This window comes from Gymnoscopelus microlampas, assembly GCF_963454915.1.
Source record: "Gymnoscopelus microlampas genome assembly, chromosome: 6".
Classification (NCBI taxonomy): domain Eukaryota; kingdom Metazoa; phylum Chordata; class Actinopteri; order Myctophiformes; family Myctophidae; genus Gymnoscopelus; species Gymnoscopelus microlampas.
Genome location: NC_139943.1, coordinates 51,172,578 through 51,197,870, shown reverse-complemented (window position 1 = coordinate 51,197,870; position 25,293 = coordinate 51,172,578). Strand labels below are relative to the sequence as shown.

The following is a 25,293-nucleotide window of genomic DNA, read 5'->3' as shown; positions in this document are numbered from 1 at the left end:
TGTGTCTGTAGATTGTGGTTTCTGATGCAAGTTATGCTTCTATTTGTGTCTGTAGATTGTGGTTTCTGATGTGAGTTATGCATCTATTTGTGTCTGTAGATTGTGGTTTCTGGGATCTCTCCTCCAACCAGAGTCTCTCAGACAGGAATGGTTGCAGCTGGCTCTTACCCATGATGCACCTCAGCTCTGTGACACGCAGACCGCTGATGGACAACCCAGGTCAGATGTCGTTTTGACTTGTGACATCGATGTCGCTTCATTAGTCGACAACGTGTGATTTGTGTCGGATCGTAGATGCCGTTCACGTTATGTTTAGGGCTGCAACAGTTAATGGAACTAATCATTTTAATCGGTTAAAATAACTTTTACTACACATTTATTGATTAGTATCAATCCCTATTTTGGGCATGTCATTATAATACTGTTGGTTACTTTCAAAAGTAGTTATTACAGCAGATCTACAAGCTATCAAGATACACTGAGCTTGTAGATCTGCTATTTCAGCTGGGGTTATGACATCACATTGATGTAATGCGTGTCGTTGTCCTCCAGGTGGCACTCTCACTATTTCAGCTGGGGTTATGGACGCCTGCTGTCTCTGCTGACTCGACTTCCTGCCGACCTGACCTCCAAGCAGAAGATGGCAGAGACCTGTCGCAGCCATGGGTAATAAATACTATTATTAATACTATCATTATTAGCTTTGTACCCCTTTTTCTCCCCTATTTAGTCGTTGTGCTAATTAATTTGTCTCCACACACATTAGTGTGTGTTGTCACTGCTGTTGTATCCTACTGACTCACCACTCACGTAGTAGCGTCCACAACTATAGTAGAATATGAGAAATAGACATTGTGAACCGTTTTCCTGGTTGGGGTTAGGTATAGGATTAGACATTTAGAGGTCAGGTTTAGGGCTTTGGCGGGGTTAGAGTTTCCCCCATTTTATATTTGGTTGCGAGGCGATGTCAAACACCCCAAAAATAGCTCACAACACGTTGTGCCTTCGTTGTGAGATTGTAGATCTGCTATTTTTCGGCTAATGTTCGGGTATTTTCAGGCATTTTCAATGGCGTCCTTAAATTATGATGTCCTCACAAGAAGTGTGTGTGTGTGTGTGTGTGTGTGTGTGTGTGTGTGTGTCAGGTATTGGACAGGGTATCTGCACCTGTGTTGTGAGCTGGGATGGCGTCCCGAGGCGTTCTCCACCGTCTGCCAGCTGGATGACATCAGCCTCCTGGAGGAACCCAACGGTACTGCAGCTCATAGCCAGAGTTTGGTCTAACGTGTCACTGTTACGCAGCTACTTTGTTGCGGTAACAACTAGTAAAGTAACTAGTTACTTTTTCCCAGCTGCTGCGTGCACCAGTGAAAGCGCATGGTCGAAAATAATTGATTAATAATAATAAATAAATAAAAAGGTGTGGGCTAGGGCCCACATTTTGTGTGTTTGTGTGTAATGCAGCGTGAATGCTTGACGTAGTCACGTAAGTTAGACAGCTCCTGACAGATAGTCAACTTGTCATCATGAAGCCTTTGTTTGAATGGTTATTAGCGCATCTTAGCCCCGCCCACTCTCTGAGTGGACTGCCTCTTTGGTCTGGTGTTGTAAATGTGAAATGTGTGCAAAATGTATTGTCCAATGAGAGCAGTAACTAGTAACTATAACTAGATGTGCCCAACACTGCTTATAGCACACTTTTACAACACATCTGCTACAGTATGCCTACACCTACAGTACTTAGCAGGTCACTCAATGGACCATCGATATGCGTCCAGCCAGGGTCATTCCTATGTTAACAAAGAAAGTGCCAATGACGTGTAACACCTAACATTTTTCCAAAGCCCACAGTGCCACACTCTGTGTGTCCATCGTTCTGGAGCGAAATATTCTGTGGCTTTTGAAAGATTAGAAATAATGCTCAAAAAGCAAAGAATTCAGTTACAAAAGTTTGCTCAAATGTTTCAAGATTTTTGAATAGTCAAAGTATAAAATATGGATAAAGTGTTTACACAGATGCGTTCCCGGTTTAAATGGGTTAAAGTGTAATAAAACATTAGTTTTGTTTAAGTGTAATAAAACATATTTGTATTGTTTTAGGCCTGGAGCCTCAGACTCTGGAGGAGTGGAAGTTGCTGGTTCAGCTCTCCCAGCAGAGCAGCAATGTGTCACAGCAGATGGCTTCCAACGGCAGCGGTGCTGCTGCCTTGCCCAACGGCTCCGCGGAGGCGGTGAGGGAGGTGACCCCGGAGGCCCTGACCCTCAGACTGGCCAGGATGCTGGGCCCCCAGCGGGCCCTGGGGGTCCTGCAGGAGTGTGGGCTGGACCTGGTCCTCTCCGAGCACTCTACTCTGGTCTGCCACCTGCTGGCCGTGGCTGAGAAGAGACAGAGGTGAGCTTTACTGAATTATCAAAACACACCGGTAGAGCTCTCGCCTTTGGACCCCTCTTTACCAGGTGTTCCGCTCAGTTGGGTGTGGTTTTGAGGTTAGGTCAGGTTAGGCTCCCAAACAGTGGGCCGGGACCCATTTTTACGGACGTCGTAGGCTATTATTGAATTCATGATTCCGGTTTTCCTTTCGGATATAATCTTTACATATGGCTAGAATTTAAAAAAGAAGATGCATATATATGATTTTTTTTTCTTCCCCAGACCACATTCCTCTGACATATCGTGAGACTTTATTGTTTGACTGGACTTGCACTGTTATGAATGTGGTCGTAGTTTTGTTTTATTCGTGTTATATTTTCTTATTGGACGTGTGTGTGTCAGGTATGGGGTCTGAGCCGTGTGTATGCAAATAGCATGTGCCATGCCACGCGTGTGTGTATCCACTGAGATGATTGGTGGGGTAACTTCACATGTAGTAGAAGTTTCTCTTCTCGGCCGTACTCCGCTTCTTCATGTGGAAAAACAGGCGGGGCGAGGCTACGCCACATTTATCAACAGCGAACACATCTTATGCTAGAATTGACAGGGTACACCTACTTACACCTACTTGGTGAATCCCACATGGACGACATGGGCATAAGCTGATTCCTGGGCTCAAATTTAAGCTGGTTTGTACGTTCCATTTATAAATGAGGGCCATTGTGTGTGTGTGTGTGTGTGTGTGTGTGTGTGTGTGTGTGTGTGTGTGTGTGTGTGTGTGTGTGTTCTCAGGTCTCTCATCCACACCATGTTGGAGCGCTGTGACCGCTTCCTGTGGTCCCAACACGCCTGACCTGTGACCTCTCTGACCTTCGACCTGTGGTCCCAACATGCCTAACAACACGCTGACCCGTTGACCTTCGACCTGCTGCTAGTAAACTGTGACCAAAATCTAAACATAACGTCTTCCTCATTAACTCTTTAACTGCCACTGCCACTGAGTATATACAACTAAACAAAGCCCAGACTGACAGCGATTTTCTTACCTTTCAGGGTCCCCACGGTCATGAAATTCCTGGAAATATTTTGAAATAAAAAAAATAATAATCCAGTACTGGAAAAGGTTTGGAATTGATCAAACTTCATCAAAGGTCCTGGAATTTATCAAGGGTCCTGGAAAAATATTTGGCTATGCATTGTTTTTGGCTATTGATTTTTTTTAATACAAAACCTTTTCATAAACATGTATAACATTACACGAAATATATAACATAAGTAGTTTTTCGCCGAACAGGCTGTGTAGCACCCCATCCGCACTGCCAGCGATGCGACGTGACGCGACGCGAGCGGGCGATGAAATCTCATTAAACTACATGTTTTTGAATGAGACCGCCCTGACCTACCGCAAGCGACAACGAACCGTGCAACGACGTCGTCCACCCCTCCTATTTTCGCTCGCAGGCTCTATTTGAGCGAGGTTTCGCGGCTGTGCCCCACCCCCAAACACTTTTTATTGTTTTTTATTTATTTATTTTGCTACACTGCCTATCTTTGGGCATTGTACATAGGAGTAAGAGACACATTATTGCGCTGAATGATTGTTATATAGGCCTGGAAATTGGGCTAAATATTCTGGAAAAGTTTTGGAAAAGTTTTGGAAATTCATTGCTAAAAATGTGTGGGGACCCTGTCCTTTTCAAGTAGTCACAGAATATTTATCTCCAGTATGATCGATCCCCTGATGGTTGCTAATCACAGAGGGTTTCACTGTGCTTCTGTGAAAAAAAAGAAAATGTCATCGCAACGTCCCATTCGCTTGTTATACGCTGTTAAAAATAACATGTTTCGGCAAAAAAACATCACAACAAAAAAACAGCCAAGATACAGGATTTTTAATACGTTAATCTCTGGTTCTGTGTAAAAAAAAAGAAGGCTGTGGTGGCTGCGCCATAGCAGAATATGGCGAGAAATCTTGTCCATGGCAGTCAATTAATTAATTAATACCTGGTAATGAATGTGTTAATACAATTTGATGTTTTCCATTTGGATTTTTATTTTCAAAGTGTTATTTTTGTTTTGTACAGTAGGGCTATAATTAATCTATAATCTGCTGTTATGTGTGTTAAGCTTTGAAAGCTCAGTGTAGAATGACACAAAATATGAATGTTCTAACCTATTCATATATGTGAATAAACTATAAGTTAATTGTTGAATCGTTTCCATTATGCTATTTTATAGAGTGATAATAAGTGTTTGTTATGGCGTCATATTTAATAGGTCAAGGATTATGTTAGCTTTGATAAGATTCCTTTTTAAAGTATAACTGCTCTTCTTCTTCCAGCAGAAGGTATAAATATTGTGCGGGGATCAGTCGTAGGTCAACAGATAATAATATTAATAACTAATGAAATGTGTGATGTTATCTCATCACACAGCTGTGACATCAAAGACCTCAGAGCTCCTCTCCTCCTGTGACTCACAGAGGATTCAGACCAAGAACTGTGGATCCCTGACTATGAGAATTCCCCTAATGCACACGCACGCACGCACACACACACGTGTTACTATACTTGTGAGTAACGAAGATTTTAGCAATTTTATAAATGTATAAAAATAAACCTTAAAGCCTTAAACTTAGTTACTACGTGCTGGTTTTGTGCACCAAAAGTAGCCAAATCTACACACAACGCATTGTGCTGCAACATTTACAGCTTGTGAATTGGCTATTTTAGTTTTGGCATGTAACTTTAAGTATAAATCAGGAATGACTCCAACCTTTAAAGATCAATACCACTGTGGTAGAGGTCTGGGTTGTGTAGTTACCTTGCCATGATGTAACTCCAAAGGTGGACAAGAAATCATTGATTTCTAATCATTGATTAGAAATTGATTATTCTAAATGCTCCTCATTGACTTACATTGAAACAGATCTCAAAGTCACTCTTTTAGCACATAAACGAACACAAACAAAGCTGATTCAGACAATATAGAACATCACCAAACCCAGTACTGTTTTTTTTTTTTATATAAAAATGTTAACTTCCTGCTGATTTTACTATTTGAAGATCCGGATCTGTGGATCCAGTCTGGGGTTTTCTTCTTAATAAAAATCGCAAAATCAACAGGAAGTTAACATTTTTATTATAAAAACAAACAGTACTGGGTTTGGTGATGTTCTATATTGTCTGAATCAGCTTTGTTTGTGTTTGTTTACGTGCTAAAAGAGTGACTTTGAGATCTGTTTCACCGTACAATGTAAGTCAATTTGAATGATCAATTCCTAATCAATGGAACAATTATTTTTGATGACTTGTCCACCTTTGGAGTTCCATCATGTTAAGGTCACTACACAACCCACACCTCTACCTCTTGCCCTTTTAAGTAATGAATTACTTCAACCTAATAGGACCAGGATAATTGTTCTCACGATGTCTGTCTCACTTTCTGCTACAGCATCTGGGAACATGTGCCTCACACGCATAGTAATAACTTAATAACACACACACTCACTCACTCACTCACTCACTCACTCACTCACTCACTCACTCACTCACTCACTCACTCTCCTCTCATCTTCTGTCTCATCCAGCCTAAAGCCCACCTGTTTGTGTCACTGTCTGTCCTGCTTGGAGACGTATCAGATGTGTCTTTCAGCAGAGAGAGAGCGAGAGAGAGCCCCAGGGGTCCTTGAAGGGTGTCCCAGAGGCTCCCCCAAATGGACCCTTACAGCTCTGTAACTCTGAGAGTGTACAAATGGAACCAAATGGACCCTTACAGGTCTGTAACTCTGAGAGTGTACAAATGGAACCAAATGGACCCTTACAGCTCTGTAACTCTGAGAGTGTACACATGGAACCCTTATGGGTACATTCGGTTCCACTCTGAGTTATGGGGGTCCGTAGCCGCCTCGCTGGGGGTCCTTGGAATGAGTTGTTTGAAATGGTACAAATTGAATGGATGTGTGTTTTCATGGAGAGAGAGAGAGAGAGGGAGGAGAGAGGCTGTTTGATGTGGAGTTTCTGTCACCAGAGAGACGGATAAAGGAATTGTTTGGACACATAATAACCTGCTGGTATTTCAAATGAATTGTGTTGTAGTAAAAAAAAAAAAAAAAGAAGCATAAAACTTGCCTCTGACATGTAGAGTATAAAAAATGGGAAAGTACCTCAAAGTTTTACTTGCATAAGGACAGTTGAATGTACTGTAGGTACTTCCCCGTCTGGAATGAGTGTTTGATGTACAGAGAACTGTCACCACACACACTGATAGAGATAAAGGGATTATTTGGACACATACCTGCTGGTCACACACACACACACACACACACACACACACACACACACACACACACACACACACACACACACGTGTGCGTGTCAGACTATAAGAGACACACCCCCCAGATGAGCAGAGTTCAGAAGGGGAAAGACAGCAAAGGTTATTGTAGTTTTATTATTTTTACTTAGTTTTGACTTTGTTTATCAATTTCAGTGAGTTTTAAACTAGTGTAGTTTGTTTTTTATTTAGTGAAAACGCTTAGTTTTGTCTAGTTTTTATTTGTAAGAACACTTAGAGTTTTTGTAAAACTTTGTGGGTTTTTTTCAGTTAACTAAAATGTAATTATTTTTCTCAATTCTAATTTGAGTTATTTTTTAATGAACTATAATAACCGACAGCAGTAAGTTATGAGCATACTGTGGCTCAGATACACTTCAAATCACTGATTTACAAACTGTTTGAGGTCTTTGCCTCAGGACTGAAAATAAATAGATAAATCTGGGTTTTTGTGCGTTCGCTCGCTCACGTCATTTCTTTTCAACCCAGCATCTGTTTTAAGATGTGTGAAAGATGAGACTTTCTTCTGCATGGATTGAATCGTTTGGGCGTTTGAGATCTTCGATGGACACGGTACTGATGGTATGTTACCATTATATTTTTTAAATTTTACTTAATTTTTTCATTAAAAGAAAAATATTTCTGTTATCGGGCAGAAACCAGCTATGTCTAAAATATTAACTTTTCAGGAAATGGCATGTTTTACTTCCTCAACACAATACTGCCTCATCAACTGTGGTGGAAAAAAAGTACTAAAATGTTTTGCCTAAGTAAAAGTATCAATACTGCAATGTATAAATACTCTGTTACAAGTAAAAGTCCGGAATTCTAAATTTACTTGAGTAAAAGTACAAAATTATTGGTATCAAAATACACTTAAAAGTACTCATGCAGAATGTCCCATTTCACAGGTTTTCAAATGTGTAAAATGCATACCGGTAAAAAATCTTTTGAAAATAGCAGATCTACAAGCTCACAATGCGACGCATTTTTAGAACCTATTGCTCTATTGATTCCTCCCAGTAAATCCATAACCGGTAGGTGTTGTTCTTGTTCTGTGCCACTAGGTGTCACTGGTGTTCACGCTGCAGTGTGTCTCCCAGAGCAGAACGTCCAACACCTCAGGTGGGTTCTGTTGGTGTTAAAGGAGCATTTCACGATGTTGTTCTTGTCTCTCAGAAGGTGATCATTTAGGATCTTGTCTCTCAGAAGGTGATCTTTTAGGATCTTGTCTGTCAGAAGGTCATCATTTAGGATGATGTTTTTGTCTCTCAGAAGGTTATCATTTAGGGTCGGTGTTTGTAGAAGAGGCGTTCCACAGAGCTGTTGCGCTGACCAACGCTGCGTACGCGCAAACCACTGATAGGTAAGCACAATGCTTTTGTTTGCTTCTTTAAAGGAATATTTCACCCCAAAAAAAATCCCTATCAATTACTCACCTTATGAGGCCCTGAATTCATCTTTTAATTGTTGTCTCGTTCCTGAGCCAATAATCCAATATTTGACTAATTGAAGTTAATAGGAGACCAATCGTAACAAGAGCAAAACTATATTTAAAACATTATCTTTGAACCCGGATCATCAGTGGTTAACACTGTGAGTAACTGTAATTGATAGAAAAAAAAATATTTAACCACTTAAAGGGATAGTTCACCCCCAAAATGACTTTTTTCCTATCAATTGGTCACCCCATGGAGTCTTGAATTCATCGATATTTGTTTGCATTCCTAAGCCAATCATTTGGCGAGACAAAAAACAAAAAATATCCATGAATTCAAGACTAATCAATAGAAAAAATGTTTTTTTTTGGGGGTGAGCTATCCCTTTAAGTCTCGATTTTATTTTATTATCCTCAATTGTCTTTTAACCTTCAATGTATGACGATTGCTACCAATTAAATAAATCAAAATGAATCAATCAAAAATAGGAAGGAATAGTAGCTTTATTATCCATGCATGTGAACATCATCCTTTGTCCTCACTGTGAAGGAATGCAAAACAAACCAGACAGAATATTATTGATTAAATAATGATATATGTAGCTGATAGAATATTGATAGATTTAAGTTGATAGAATATTGATAGATGTAGCTGATAGAATATTGATAGATGTAGTTGATAGATGTAAGCTGATAGAATATTGATAGATGTAGCTGATAGAATATTGATAGATGTAAACTGATAGAATATTGATAGATATAGCTGATAGATGTAAGCTGATAGAATATTGATAGATGTAAACTGATAGAATATTGATAGATATACGTTGATTTAATATTGATAGATGTAAGTCGATTTAGTATTCATAGATATAAGTTGATTTAATATTGATACATATAGTGGGTGGTTGTAGGGTGAAGACGTCTCTTTCAGAGGGAGGGGCATTAAGACCCAGCGACCTCCTGGCCCAGTTCAAACAGACCGGACCCAAAACCAGGAGTCACATCCGGGCTGCAGAGCTTCTGTACAACACCGTGGAGCTGATCCGAGAGATGGTCTATACCAGCACCATGACCCAACCTGACCCTAGAGGTATGATTTATACCAGCACCATGACCCAACCTGACTCTAGAGGTATGATTTATACCACCATGACCCAACCTGACTCTAGAGGTATGATTTATACCACCATGACCCAACCTGACCCTAGAGGTATGATTTATACCACCATGACCCAACCTGACCCTAGAGGTATGATTTATACCACCATGACCCAACCTGACCCTAGAGGTATGATTTATACCACCATGACCCAACCTGACCCTAGAGGTAGGATTTTTACCACCATGACCCAACCTGACCCTAGAGGTATGACTTATACCACCATGACCCAACCTGACCCTAGAGGTATTAATACCAGCACCATGACCGAACCTGGCCCTAGACCATACATGGGCAACTGGCGGCCCGGGGGACACATGCGCCCCCCACCTTCACTTAATGTCAGTTAAAGGATCTACACCATGAATTTAAAAAAAAAAATATATATATATATATATATATCATATTGTTTATGTCCCTCAAACGTTTTTCAAAAGGTTTGAGCCTAAATCAAGCCTCAGATATACTCATTCCAACTCTCTCTGGCTTATAAAGCACTTTCACCTGCAATACCACATTGTCCTGATTTGCATGTGGCACTATTGAGCCAGTTTGTATGCATGTTATCTCCTGGTTCTGTACTGACTAAAGTACGGTTCTTTTTTTTTAATTGTTATTTTTAAGTTGGAACTGAAAAACGTGAGGGATTGTACCGCTAGTGACGTCACTTTCGGGGCCAAATCAGTTTGGCCTGTTTTGAGACCAATTTACATAAAACCCCAGATATGCTGTGAAAGCCTGAGTGCTCAAACTGGGGTATTTTTTGGGATAGAAGAAAGGTACGGGAGACCAAAAACACACAAAAAAGAAGGAAAAGTTAAAATTCATGGTGTAGTCCCTTTAATATCAGAATACTGATATATTATTGATTTCAGCTGTTTACAATTCAAACATGCAAACATGACCCACTACTCTATATTAGTAGCTTAATGGCTAGTATTACAATTATTTTGTCTTTTTAATGTCCAATGTATTTGTATTTAAGTTCATAAAGTTAACATAAGTATGACTAAAAGCATTTGAAATTAAATAAAAATGTTACTTTTCAGGATTCCAATTCAAAGATAGCAGATCTACAAGCTCAAAAAAAGCTTACAATGCGTCGCATTGTGAGCTTGTAGATCTGCTATTTTCGAAAGATTGTTATACATTTTGAACTTGTGAAATGGGACATTCTGCATAGTGAGTAGCTTTTGGTACTTTTACTTGTAACAGAGTACAGTATTTCTACGCTGCATGATTGACACGTTTACTTAAGTAAAAAAGTTGCTTTATACCACCAACCTGAACCTGCCTGGTCTGAGAGATTAAAAAAAAGAAGAAAGCTATAGTATACAGTAACTATGCCCTGTGTTATAACTGTGTGTGTGTGTGTGTGTGTGTGTGTGTGTGTGTGTGTGTGTGTGTGTGTGTGTGTGTGTGTGTGTGTGTGTGTGTGTGTGTGTGTGTGTGTGTGTGTGTGTGTGTGTGTGTGTGTGTGTGTGTGTGTGTGTGTGTGCGCGCGCGCACGTGCGCGTAGATCTCCTAGGTAACAAGGACGTTGACATTCTGCTGCAGGTGACAGGATGCTCCAATGAGCTGCAGCTTCCTGATTGTCATGACAACTGTCTGACTGACAGATACAGGTCTGAGACAGGAGAGTGTAACAACAGGTAAGTGGTGCACCGTGTTTAGTCTAGTTTTTATCTGTTGACAAAATGGTCAATTATATTTAGGCATATTTTTGTTTTATATAAATATCTTTATTCGTATCACGTAGAGTTTTGACAAGTTGGCAGTTAGACATTTAAATTATTTTTCTCCCTTTCCCCATCCCTCCCCCCCCCCCATATTGTTATTGCTGTCATATTTTCCTTTCAAAAGACAATACAAAAATGTAGTTATAATGCAATAGAATAGGCTCTGTGCACAGCAGCCATATTATCACTTCCTTCACAGGTGTTACCAATGATACTAATGAAGGCTCTGTTCCATTTAATGTAGCACAGTGGTTTCCACGACCCCCATAACTCTGAGAGTGTACAAATGGAACCAAATGGACCCATTTGGTTCCATTTGTACACTCTCACACCTGTAAGGGGCCATTTGGAAGCCCATGACCCCAACTGTAGACCCACTGGTGTAACAGAGTTTTTCCAGTGAGCCAACATGCACAATATCAGCACCCTGACCTGACTCTGTTTGACCAGAATGGAACAGAGCCTTCATTAGTATCATTGGTAACACCTGTGAATGTCTTCATAATATGGCTGCTGTGAATAGAGCCTATAAAGAAACGGTCCAGACTAACAAACATACTAGTCATACTAGCGTAGTTTTTATTTCGTATTTATCTCGTTTTCGTCAGTGAAAAAATGAAGTAGACGATGATTTTTCGTCATAGTTTTAGTCGACAATATGAACACTGCTGTGATTTTGGATCCCAATCCTAGTGGGATGAATAAAGGTCTGATCTCCAAGTGGTGTAAAGTAAGTACATTTATTCAAGTACTGTACTGAAGTACAATTTTGAGGTATTTTTTACTTTACTAGAGTATTTCCAAAGCTTGTAGATCTGCTATTTTCAAATGATTTTGAAAACTTGTGAAAACTCTGCATCATGCGTACTTTTACTTTTGGTACTTTAAGTACATTTTGATGCCAATACCTTAGTACTTTTACTCAAGTACATTTTTAATACCGGACATTTACTTGTAACAGAGTATTTCTGCAATGCAGTATTTATTGATGCTTTTACTTAAAGTAATACTAGGTAACGTTTTCAGTAAAACTAAAGTTAAATTGTATATCTTTTGTGAGTGGCAAATGTTTCACAACACCCACTCCATGAATTTCACCCCCGAAAGCCTTTTATTTATATATTTTCTATTGAACGCTGTCGAGCATGACTTTCCCTCGAAAATTACGTCACCTGGCCGGAAAATGGAAGCGGAAATGCACCAGGTTCCTGTTTGGCCAGGAACTACCGCGCTAATAACAAAAGGAAACTCACGCTGATTTTAAGAGATTGTATGATTTGAAGAACGAAAAAAAACAGAAAAAGAAAACACAGCTCACAGTAACTAATGCTCCACTGGCTAAGAGAAACGATCCACAGATCGTATAAAACAATTAAAAGAACGCTTTTTGAAACACTTCCGTCTTCCGGTGAAAACGAATGGAATTCTGGGTGACGCAGTAATAAAGAAACGGCCTGCAGTGACGGTAATGACCAGCAGAGGCTGCTAAAAGTCGTTTTTTGGAAATTTGCACAGAACAACTTTAAGTAAAACATTTGAGTACTTGTTCTAGCACTGCTGATCTCTCTCTAAAGAGACCACCCCAGATGGGGGTCCACTAACAGCCTGTATTCTCTCTCCTACAGAGACCACCCCAGATGGGGGTCCGCTAACAGCCTGTATTCTCTCTCTACAGGGACCACCCCAGATGGGGGTCCACTAACAGCTTGTATTCTCTCTCTACAGGGACCACCCAAGATGGGGGTCCGCTAACAGCCCTTACTCCCGCTGGCTGCCTGCAGAGTATGAAGACGTTACAGGGACCCCTCGAGGATGGAACCCCGAACACACCTACAACAACTACACACTGCCTCCTGTAATAACACACACACACACACACACACACACACACACACACACACACACACACACACACACACACACACACACACACACACACACACACACACACACAAAACAATATCTTTTTAACTGCCAGAGTAATAGTGTAATAGTGTCACCTCACTGCCAGCGAAAACAAGCGATTTTACTGTACCTGAAAAATCATGGAACATTTTCCGTGATCGATGTCCTCACGACGATCCCCTCATTACACGCACGGGGGTCTCGGGAGTCTTGAAAAAAAAAGTATCTGCTCGTGGTTGACGTCCGTCCGCCCCAACCATAGGATTTTTAGAAAAACACTTATAACTCAGACACATTTTTTTGTGATGAAAACCACCTGTTTTCAACAGGCCATAGCTCCAAAATGGCTGCTCGCGGTAGAAATGTTATTGTTCCAGTGGATACACGGATCCCTCCGCCACCCCACAGAGATTTTTTTTTTACATTTGTGTGCACAGCGTGCCTTCCACAGCGTTTCAAAGATCGTCTATTTAAGGTAATAAACGCTGGCAAGGGGATCAAAAACGCTGTTTAATATCTTGGCGGGTAATGTGTTCAAATGGAGTTTGAAGTTACGATGGGTTTGTATAGGAAGGAGGCGTGTCTGATCAAATGAATATTAAATATCTAAATACTGAATCAGGAAACTTAAAAACATTTGAACGGTGAAACACAAAAGCTTGAGTAGGTACGTTAAAGTTTACCCCAAACATGTTTGAAGGTGAAATATCACAAGAAGGAAAACAGTCTGCACGCTGGTAATGCTGTCTGTACGCTGTAACAGTCTGCACGCTGGTAATGCTGCCTGTACGCTGTAACAGTCTGCACGCTGGTAATGCTGCAAAAGCTCCGCTGTATTTGTGTTGCCGTCAGTGTTCAGTGATTTTCATCAGTTCTTATACCGTAAGTAAAATAGCAGATCTACAAGCCCACAATGTGTCGCAACCCGATGCATTGTGGTTAATGTATGTTTTATAATATAATAATTTATATCTACAAAGTAACCAGTAACTAAAGTTTCAAATAATTGTAGTGGAGTAAAAGTACAATATTTGCCTCTGAGATGCAGTGGAGTAGAAGTAAAAGTGAACATTGGAAATACTCTAGTAAAGTAAAAAAAATAAATCTAAATTGTACTGAAGTACAGTACTTGAGTAAATGTACTTACTTTACACCCTTTGTGTCCACAGGTGCGTCAGGTGTCAGGGGAAGTGTTGTACACGCATGACGACGACATCTCATTGGACGACGGCCTGTCCCACTTCCTGGTGGAGTGGGGCCAGTGGGTGGACCACGACGTGGCGCTCACCCCCCAGAGCCCCAGCAGCGCCGCCTTCAGGACGGGAGCAGACTGCAGCCGCACCTGCAGCCGAGACTCACCCTGCTTCCCCATCCAGGTATATATGTTACAGGGAAATTGGAGAACACGCGCTCATGCTTTCAATTTTGTTTATTGAAAGCATGACTGTTAAGATCATTTTTATTGTGTTCTGGCTTTTAACATTTGTTTTAGTTTATCCCTGATACACACACACACACACATGGATAGTAATCCATGAAAAGATCTATTCTCTCCCTATCGGTTTACAACTCGGACGGCGCTGATTCGACTAGCAGTCGAATAACATTTTTAGTTGTTTTTTTATGTTTGGTTCAGGAATGCAACAAAAACACAAACCTCCTGTAACTATCCCTTTAACAGTGCGATCTTTTTTGTCGGTGACATGGCGTGTTGTCAGATCCCTCAGTCAGACCCTCGTTGGGGGGTCCAGAGCTGCATGCCGTTCTTCCGCTCGTCGCCGTCGTGCGGGCCCCTGCCCCACCGCTCCAGGGAGCAGATGAACGCCATCACGTCGTTCGTGGACGCCAGCATGGTGTACGGCAGCTCCTCCCGCCAGGCGGGGGCGCTGCGGAACCTGTCGTCCCCTGTGGGCGCCATGGCGCTCAACCCGCTGCACCGGGACCGCGGTCTGCCCTTCATGCCCTTCCTGCCCCGCCTGCCAGGGGCCCACCTGGACCCCTGTGGCCCTCGGGGGGGGAGCGGCGGGGAGGGGACACGGGCCCCTGACACGCCCGCCGCCACGCCCACCGGCACGCCCCCCGCCACGCCCCCCCAGGGTAACAGCACTTCCTGTTTTCAAGCTGGTGAGTATAGTTCCAAAGATGCTTAATTTAGGAAGATAGCCCACCAGGTCGCTTCGCCAGAAGGGGCAAAATATTACACAAATAATGTTCTCCTAAGTGGACGTCCTATGTTACTGGTGCGAGATCTATGTTTGCTAGATCTATGTTTACTGCTGCTACATCTCAACTCGGGCGTTTATAGGCGAGCCGCCAGGGTGTTGGGACTTGCATTTTAGGTTGTTCAAAACAAAACAAACAGGTGTGGAGTTTTTTTTTTTTTTTTTTTAATCCCACCAGCAATGTCTTGATATCTTGGACCCTGACGATCGGAGATAGCTTGGCCTAATGATACATGTGGTGACATCATCATCATCTGTGCAGGTGATTCACGAGCCAATGAGCATCTAGGGATGATCGCTCTGCACACGCTCTTCCTGAGAGAACACAACCGGCTAGTGGAAGAGCTGCACGTCCTCAACCCTCACTGGAGCCCCGACACCCTGTACCAGGAGGCCCGCAAGATCCTGGGAGCTGTTCACCAGGTAGAGATAACCCTAACCCCTAACCCCACACCCTAACCCTGACCCCACACCCTAACACTAACCCCTAACCCTGACCCTAACACTAAGCGTGACCCTAACCCCACACGATCCTGGGAGCTGTGCCTCCCAGGATAATAGTTTTGTATTTTTCATTCAGTTTGTATTGTTATCAACATTTTATATAAAGGATTTAATTCAGTGTTGGTTTTAGTTTTTTTATTGGCATTTTTTGTTATACTGTATGTCAGGGGTGCGATTCCAGTGAGAAACAATTCATTGAGATGTACTATTAAAGTTTTTGCACTTTTTCTGTTTTTCGTGTGTCTATGAGGTTGATAGAACTTCATTAAGCCCCCTGGTGGTGTTTGTATGGTGTTTTATGTCTTCTCTGACTATTTTGAGTTTCTTCCTGGAGGCTGAAACCTTGAGGGTCAAACGTGCCAATAGAAAAACAGCACTTTAATGACACAGTAAAATTATACCCTCCCCCTCATTATCATAACACAACAGGTGTGGGCATGAGGAGGAGGAGGGACTAGGACAGGTGGGTCGTGCTAAGGTGGTGGAGGAGGTGCTAAGGTGAGAACCAGGTATACTTAATGAACTGGAGGCGTGTCCACATAAAAACATTATTTTAACACTTTCTGTACACTTTTTTGAAAAAAAATATAACCATAATACCTGATGATTATGTTTTAGGTGGGGGGAATCACTGAAAATCACGGCACCCCGTCTTTAAGTGTGAGAAGAGAAACAGGAACTAGAACCTGTACCTGACCTGTAGACGTTGTTCCAGATCCTGTATAATATATATATATATATATATATATATATATATAGTAGAAGCTGTAGCTGACATGTAGACTGCCATGGTTCCAGATTGAATATAAATATAATAATAATAATATATATATATATATATATATATAATAGAAGCTGTAACTGACCTGTTCCAGATCCTGACGTGGGAACACTACCTGCCCAGGGTTCTGGGTCAGAGTGGCGCTGCCCGCCTGATGCCAGCCTACCGGGGTTACCGTGGCGACGTGGACCCCGGCATCGCCAACGTGTTCGCCGCCGCCGCCTTCCGCTTCGCCCACGTCACCGTGACGCCTGTGGTGACCCGGCTGGGCCCCGGCTACGCCCACAACTCCCAGCATCCTTCACTGCCTCTGCACCGCTCTCTGTTCGCATCCTGGAGGGTCGTTCAGGAAGGTAAAGGGTGGGAAAAAAGTACTCCAATGTTTTTACTTAAGTAAAAGTATCGATATTGCAATGTAGAAATACTCGTGTTACAAGTAAAAGTCCAGAATTCAAAATTGACCTGACTAAAAGTACAAAAGTATTGGCATCAAAATGTACTTAAAGTACCAAAAGCAGAAAGTGCTCATTATGCAGAATGTCCCGTTTCACAAGTTTTCAAATGTATATAATGTATGAAAATCTTTTGAAAATAGCAGATCTACAAGCTCACAATGTGTCGCATCGCAACGCATTGTGAGTTTGTAGATCGGCTATTTTCAAATAGCCAAAATGTTTATAGGGCTGATGTGGTTAATGTATGTTTTTGTAATAATAAGTACTGTGTGTGTGTGTGTGTGTGTGTGTGTGTGTGTGTGTGTGTGTGTGTGTGTGTGTGTGTGTGTGTGTGTGTGTGTGTGTCAGGTGGTATAGACCCAGTGCTGCGGGGTCTCCTGCTGTCTCCAGCCAAGCTGCAGACCCCCGGTCAGATGATGGTGGAGGAGCTGACCGAGAGGCTGTTCCAAGCCCAGGGAGGGAAGCCCCTCGACCTGGGTTCCTTAAACCTGCAGAGAGGGAGGGACCATGGCCTACCAGGTACTATTAACACCAGGCTCTGCCCCCTGGTGTTCTGTCAGGGTACAGCGCCTGTAAACGTGTGTCTCTGCTCTGCCCCCTGGTGTTCTGACAGGGTACAGCTCCTGTAAACGTGTGTCTCTGCTCTGCCCCCTGGTGTTCTGACAGGGTACAGCTCCTGTAAACGTGTGTCTCTGCTCTGCCCCCTGGTGTTCTGACAGGGTACAGCTCCTGTAAACATGTGTCTCTGCTCTGCCCCCTGGTGTTCTGACAGGGTACAGCTCCTGTAAACGTGTGTCTCTGCTCTGCCCCCTGGTGTTCTGACAGGGTACAGCTCCTGTAAACATGTGTCTCTGCTCTGCCCCCTGGTGTTCTGACAGGGTACAGCTCCTGTAAACGTGTGTCTCTGCTCTGCCCCCTGGTGTTCTGACAGGGTACAGCTCCTGTAAACGTGTGTCTCTGCTCTGCCCCCTGGTGTTCTGACAGGGTACAGCTCCTGTAAACATGTGTCTCTGCTCTGCCCCCTGGTGTTCTGACAGGGTACAGCTCCTGTAAACGTGTGTCTCTGCTCTGCCCCCTGGTGTTCTGACAGGGTACAGCTCGTGTAAACGTGTGTCTCTGCTCTGCCCCCTGGTGTTCTGACAGGGTACAGCTCCTGGCGAAGGTTCTGCGACCTCTCAGTTCCCAACACGACCTCTGACCTCTCGGCCGCCCTTGGGAACCTGACCCTGGCCCGTAAGCTGCTGCGGCTGTACGGAACCCCCGAGAACATAGACGTGTGGGTGGGGGCCATCTCTGAGCCCCCCCTGTCCGGGGGCCGCGTGGGGCCCCTGCTGTCCTGTCTGCTGGCCAGGCAGTTCAGAGACCTGAGAGACGGAGACAGGTACACACACGCACGCACGCGCACGCACGCGCACACACACACACACACACACACACACACACACACACACACACACACACACACACACACACACACACACACACACACACACACACACACACACACATGCATGCACACACAGGCATTTTGTTCAAAACAAAACAATCCTGCAAACTTTGGAAGCCAATCTTAACCAATCAGGATGGAATATGGCAAATCGGACAGATCTGTGTTGATCACATGACTATACACAAATCCACGGAGCGCTGCCCTGTAGGGGGCGCCGCCATTGCTGTGGTGTCAGTCAGCTGCTGCTGCGGTTCTGTCCGTCTGTTGACGTTAGCAGAGCAGCCTTAAACTAGCCTACTGGCACCTGACGTCGGTGATTCGTCCCGATTTTCTGTACATCTTTGTAAAGTTGGTGTTAGTAAAAGTTAGTAAAAAGCAGGTAAAAGATTAACGTGAGCAGCAGTGACTGCAGCTGACTGACACCGCAGCAGCAGCTCACTGAGTCTGACACCGCAGCAATGGTCGTGTATAGAGATACTGTGTACCGATTTGCGTGATGTTTGGATAAAATCTGTTGGAGCAATATCAAAACATGTGTTTGTCAAAAATCTACCTCCTGGTGGCGCTATAATAGGCCAATTTGAGAAAAAATGCTTTTGTCCTTTAACGTGAAAGGAGGCGATCTTTTTTGTTGTTGTGATCACGTGATTTCTGGGTGTACTCTTCTTCGGTGGTGCTAATTCACAGGCAACACCGCCCCCCCCCCCCCCCCCACCACCAAAACATATATAAAAACACGTCAATTACGTCTGTGGCAGGGAATGAGTTATTGATGAAATTACTATTAATAATAATAATAATTGTGTTATTGTTGTTATAGGTTCTGGTGGGAGAGAGCGGGGGTCTTCAGCGCCGCCCAGAGGACACGCCTCCAAGGCGTGTCTCTGTCTCGTATCATCTGTGACAACAGTCACATCACACACGTTCCCCCGGACCCCTTCTCCAGAACCCAGACCCCCCAGGACATGCTGCCCTGCTCCCACCCTCTGGTCCCCCATATGGACCTCAGCCCATGGAGGGAACCACACATAGGTACACACATACACACACAGGTACACACACACACACACACACACACACACACACACACACACACACACACACACACACACACACACACACACACACACACACACACACACACACACACATTGTTATTGTACGCAGGACTGTGGCGTTGTGTGTGCGTGTCTTAGCTCATTTAACATGGAGGAGGAATCTGCTCGCAGATCTGAGGGTTTGTGGAGGCTCAATTCGTTTCTGTAGGTCAGTGGTGTAAAGTAACTAAGTACATTTACTCAAGTACTGTACTTAAGTACAATGTTGAGGTATTTTACTTTACTGGAGTATTTCCAGTACTTTTACTTCTACTTCACTTCATCTCAGAGGCAAATATTGTACTTTTACTCCACTACAATTATTTGAACACTTTAGTTCCTTTTTTTTTTAAACAATTATGAATTATATTATACAACATACATTAACCACTATAGCCTTATTTTATACCTAGGCTATTTGAAAATAGCCGATCTACAAGCTCACAACACATCACATCGCATCGCGTTGTGAGCTTGTAGATCTGCTATTTTCAAACATTTTAGTACTTTTACTTGTGGTACTTTAAGTAAATTTTGATACCAATACTTTTGTACTTTAACTCAAGTATTTTTTCAATTCTGGACTCTTACCTAAGAGCGTAACGGCGTATTTCTATATTGCAGTATTGATACTTTTACTTAAGTAAAATATCTACTACTAATATCTAGTACTTTTTCCACCACTGCTGTAGGTCAGGGAGGGGCGTGTCCGTTTATGCAGTTATGAGTGATTTAGTAGGACCTTGTAATGACCTTATAAATGCCCTTTGACCCCCCAGACCCCAGGTGTGGGGTGGTCCCCAGGGTCCCGTCCGGGTACTGGCTGCAGTGTGACCACATGGTTCTGTATGAGTGTCACCCTGGATTCACCCTGATAGGCCCCGCCTCCGTGACCTGTGACCCCAGCACCCAGCGCTGGACTCCTGCCCCTCCCACCTGCACTGGTACACCGCCTTATGACCTTATTACTGTAGTACACGTCCTTATGACTGCCTTATGACTTTATTACTGTAGTACACTGCCGTATGACTGCCTTATTACTGTATCCTTATAACTGCCTTATGACCTAATTACTGTATCCTTATGACTGCCTTATGACCTTATTACTGTAGTACCCCTCCTTATGACCTTATTACTGGAGTAAACAGCCTTATGACTGCCTTATGACCTTATTACTGTAGTACACGGCTTTACGACTGCCTTATGACCTTATTACTGTAGTACACTGCCTTATGACCTTAATACTGTATCCTTATGACTGCCTTATGACCTTATTACTGTATCCTTATGACTGCCTTATGACCTTATTACTGTATCCTTATGACTGCCTTATGACCTTATTATTGTATCCTTATGACTGCCTTATGACCTTATTACTGTAGTACCCATCCTTATGACTGCCTTATGACCTTATTACTGTAGTACCCATCCTTATGACTGCCTTATGACCTTATTATTGTATCCTTATGACTGCCTTATGACCTTATTACTGTAGTACCCATCCTTATGACCTTATTACTGGAGTAAACAGCCTTATGACTGCCTTATGACCTTATTACTGTAGTACACGTCTTTATGACTGCCTTATGACCTTATTACTGTAGTACACTGCCTTATGACCTTATTACTGTATCCTTATGACTGCCTTATGACCTTATTACTGTAGTACCCATCCTTATGACTGCCTTATGACCATATTACTGTAGTACATAGCCTTATGACTGCCTTATGACCTTAATACTCTAGTACGCGTCCTTATGACTGCCTTATGACCTTATTACTGTAGTACCCGTCCTTATGACTGCCTTATGACCTTATTACTGTAGTACCCGTCCTTATGACTGCCTTATGACCGTAGTACCCAGCCTTATGACTGTCTTATGACCTTATTACTGTAGTACACCTCCTTATGACTGCCTTATGACCTTATTATTGTATCCTTATGACTGCCTTATGACCTTATTACTGTAGTACCCATCCTTATGACTGCCTTATGACCTTATTACTGTAGTACCCATCCTTATGACTGCCTTATGACCTTATTATTGTATCCTTATGACTGCCTTATGACCTTATTACTGTAGTACCCATCCTTATGACCTTATTACCGGAGTAAACAGCCTTATGACTGCCTTATGACCTTATTACTGTAGTACACGTCTTTATGACTGCCTTATGACCTTATTACTGTAGTACACTGCCTTATGACCTTATTACTGTATCCTTATGACTGCCTTATGACCTTATTACTGTATCCTTATGACTGCCTTATGACCTTATTATTGTATCCTTATGACTGCCTTATGGCCTTTTTACTGTAGTACCCATCCTTATGACTGCCTTATGACCTTATTACTGTAGTACCCATCCTTATGACTGCCTTATGACCATATTACTGTAGTACACAGCCTTATGACTGCCTTATGACCTTAATACTCTAGTACCCGTCCTTATGACTGCCTTATGACCTTATTACTGTAGTACCCGTCCTTATGACTGCCTTATGACCTTATTACTGTAGTACCCGTCCTTATGACTGCCTTATGACCGTAGTACCCAGCCTTATGACTGTCTTATGACCTTATTACTGTAGTACACCTCCTTATGACTGCCTTATGACCGTAGTACCCGGCCTTATGACTGTCTTATGACCTTATTACTGTATACCCGTCCTTATGACTGCATGCCTTACAGCTGTGTGTACATTGTGCACATTGTGTGTACTTCCTCCTACAGATATAAATGAGTGTACAGAACAGTCGTCTCCATGTCCACAGAGCATGCAGTGTGTCAACACAGCAGGTTCCTTTACCTGTACAGGTTGGTACTTTACAGATATATATATGTTACAGTTCATTATCGTTTTTCGGATCGGCGTGAGACGGAGAAAGCGGGAGGCTTTGATATTATAGCCCATTATTCTGGCCCCATTATAACTATCCCTATCCCTAACCTCACACTAACCTAACGTTTGTTGGACTATTGGGGCGTGGGAATAACGGGAGGTCGGAATTAAGCGCTCCTTTCTCAATCTTACTGATTTTCCACATGAACTGTAACATAATACAGAACACAATGCATGGTTTGTAGTTTACTTGTGCTGCACTGATACCAAACAGTGGTCAGTCTATACATTAACATCACTGTGAATGTTGTTCCATGCTGAATCTATACATTAACATGAATGTTGTTCCATGCAGCCTCGGGGGGCTCGTCTGTGTCGGTGGTGTCGGTGATCTCTGCCGTCATCTCAGTGACCGGGGTGGTGGCGGTGCTGGTCAGCATGGTGATGTGCTCTACAAGGTACCGCACCGCTAGCCCCACCATTCATTCATTTATTCATTCATTCATTCATTCATTCAAACCTTTAATATTCTGGAAGGGACTCTGGAGGTTGCCCTCATTTGCAGTGTTGTGGAGATACATCACAGTTCAAATACATCACAGTTAAAATACAATACATGTCAATAATAAAACTAAACTAAACTAAAACGTCCCCCTTACATACAGTATGATACAACACAAGTTAAAACAGTTGCAGACGTTTGTGGGTACAGTAGGTCTGCAATCAATGTTTTAAACGTATGTTAAAGGAGAATGAATGAATATGGGCAGCCTCGGGCCAAAAGGTTGACTGACAGTTTATTAACTCTTTAACTGCCAGAGTAATAGTGTAATAGTGTCGCGCTACTGCCAGCCAAAACGAGCCATTTTACTAACCTTTGAAAAATCATGGAATATTTTCCGTGATCACCGTCCTCACGGTGATCGCCTCATTACACGCACGGGGGTCTCGTAGAAAAGGGGGGGGGGAATCCTCTGCCACAGTCTGTTGTTATGGCAACAGTTTACCCTGCAATTCATGGTGTATGACCTCACATGTATTATACTAGAGGTACGGGCGCTCTACGGGCGCCCTGTCCCCTAGCCGCGCACGGGGCTCTAGTAGCCTGGCCCGCACATCGGAGGCCCAAACCTCTATAGTTAATTATAAATACGTTATGTAAATACCCTGTGTCTAGCTATTGCTTAATGAAGGGAAAAGCAGCTGAAGTAGCTATGATTACCTTTTGTTTTTTTCATGAACCTCGTTGCTTGTTGCTCGCGCACAATCTGGCAACACTGATCCTCCGCACGGTGAAAGAAGTAAACATTCATGAACCTGGTAGCTTGTTGCTCGCGCACCCAGGCAGACACGGGCGCGAGGCTCTCGTGTAGTAGGCTGTCGACGTTTCGACACGCAAACCAAAAGCGAAAGCAACAGCTGTGTTTGTTTCGAGACGCAAACCGAAAGCGAAAGCAAACTGAGAGACGGACACATTTCAATTGCCGCCACTTCGTTTTCCCTCGGCTCTGATCGGCTGCACTCGGCTCAGTAACTGAACGACAGCCTGCTAACTCTATGCTGAACGACAGGCAGGCAGACACAGACACACGGCCGGCCGGCCGCCGGCGGTGGCGAAGGAACAGCCACGCATGCGCGCCACTCCCAAATGTAATATAGGATATTCATGTATGACCACACATGTCGCTTCCACACACCACATGTGTGTAGCATGTTGAAGTCTTGCCTTGACTTCACTTTAAAATGCCTCAAATAAGTAGATATTAAGACCATAAGAGGTTTATTTATTTTATCGTCGATGACATGAACCTTTGTTTTTTCAGATATTTCCCACTGAAACGAGAGCTGAGGATGAACGGAGCTGCTTGTTGCCAGAGAGGAAGTTAAAGGATCCACCATGAAACAGTGTGTTGCATTAAAATTGTTCTTGTGGACTTTTTGTCATCATATAGCAATGGCTGTCTGCCTTTTATGGGTCTGACCTTTCCGGCCTTGGATCAATGGAACTAACATACTGTTATATACTTATTTATATAAGTTTATATCTATTTATATCGAATAGAAAACGTATTTTTAAAGAAAGAAATACCATTTCTTTCTTTAAAAAAAAATCTTAAAGAGGTGGTGCCATGGTTTTGCACTTTTTCTGTTTTTCATGTGTCTATGAGGTTGATAGAACTTCATTAAGGCATGGTGGTTTTATGGTGTTTCATGTCTTCTCTGACTATTTGGAGTTTTTTCCTGGAGGCTGAAACCTTGAGAGTCAAACGTGCCAATCCAAAAACAGGGGCATAGTGACATCACAGAGCCCCCAAAAAACATACCCTCCCCCTCATTATCATAACACAACAGGTGTGGGCATGAGGAGGAGGAGGGACTAGGACAGGTGGGTGGTGCTAAGGTGGTGGAGGAGGTGCTAAGGTGAGAACCAGGCATACTTAATGAACTGGAGGCGTGTCCACATAAAAACATTTTTTTTAACAATTTCTGTACACTTTTTTTTTTGAAAAAAATCCTTACATAATAATAATACCTTATGATCAGGTTTTAGGGTTGAAAAATATCATGGCACTCCATCTTTAATGTTATATAATTAAAATTGTAATGTTGTACGTGTGTGTGTGTGTGTGTGTGTGTGTGTGTGTGTGTGTGTGTGTGTGTGTGTGTGTGTGTGTGTGTGTGTGTGTGTGTGTGTGTGTGTGTGTGTGTGTGTGTGTGTGTGTGTGTGTGTGTGTGCGCGTGTGTGCGTGTGTGTGTGTGTGCGTGCGTGCGTGCGTGCGTGCGTGCGTGCGTGCGTGCGTGCGTGCACGCGCACGTGTGCGTGTGTGTATTACTATACCATTTTCCTGGTCCTTCATCAGTGTCTCCTGAGCCCCCCCTTCTGGGGTTGTTGTTGCTATGTACAGTATATACCGTAGTAACATACATTTTTTGTACGTTTTTCAGAAAACTTAGGTCAGGGTTTAGAAGGCGTTATTAGAATCGGACT

The 25,293-nt window shown here is 42.9% G+C and overlaps 2 protein-coding genes across 5 annotated transcripts in view; both read left to right on the top strand.

Moving 5' to 3' along the window:
* The window catches only part of hps5 (HPS5 biogenesis of lysosomal organelles complex 2 subunit 2), a 120,129-nt gene that overhangs the window by 23,192 nt on the left and 71,644 nt on the right, over positions 1 to 25,293 (top strand). For 2 of the 4 annotated variants that reach the window (XM_084059281.1, XM_084059280.1), the window contains exons 19-23: positions 100 to 219; positions 553 to 666; positions 1,146 to 1,252; positions 2,101 to 2,392; positions 3,164 to 4,584. In XM_084059281.1, the coding sequence (XP_083915407.1) occupies positions 100 to 219; positions 553 to 666; positions 1,146 to 1,252; positions 2,101 to 2,392; positions 3,164 to 3,224 (694 nt within the window). In that variant the 3' untranslated portion in view covers positions 3,225 to 4,584. Of the gene's footprint in view, positions 1 to 99; positions 220 to 552; positions 667 to 1,145; positions 1,253 to 2,100; positions 2,393 to 3,163; positions 4,585 to 25,293 lie in introns of those variants that run through there. The other 2 variants (XR_014600922.1, XR_014600921.1) reach the window with 2 other exon arrangements.
* epx (eosinophil peroxidase) lies at positions 7,271 to 24,224 on the top strand (the record flags this gene model as incomplete). Its single annotated transcript, XM_084060842.1, has 17 exons — positions 7,271 to 7,288; positions 7,774 to 7,831; positions 7,985 to 8,072; positions 9,059 to 9,237; positions 10,826 to 10,958; positions 12,771 to 12,900; positions 14,120 to 14,326; positions 14,669 to 15,074; positions 15,435 to 15,595; positions 16,552 to 16,810; positions 17,261 to 17,431; positions 18,056 to 18,293; positions 19,183 to 19,394; positions 20,239 to 20,403; positions 22,196 to 22,279; positions 22,660 to 22,762; positions 24,128 to 24,224. The coding sequence occupies 17 exons, from the start codon at positions 7,271 to 7,273 to the stop codon at positions 24,189 to 24,191; spliced, it is 2,676 nt and encodes an 891-aa protein (XP_083916968.1). The 3' UTR covers positions 24,192 to 24,224.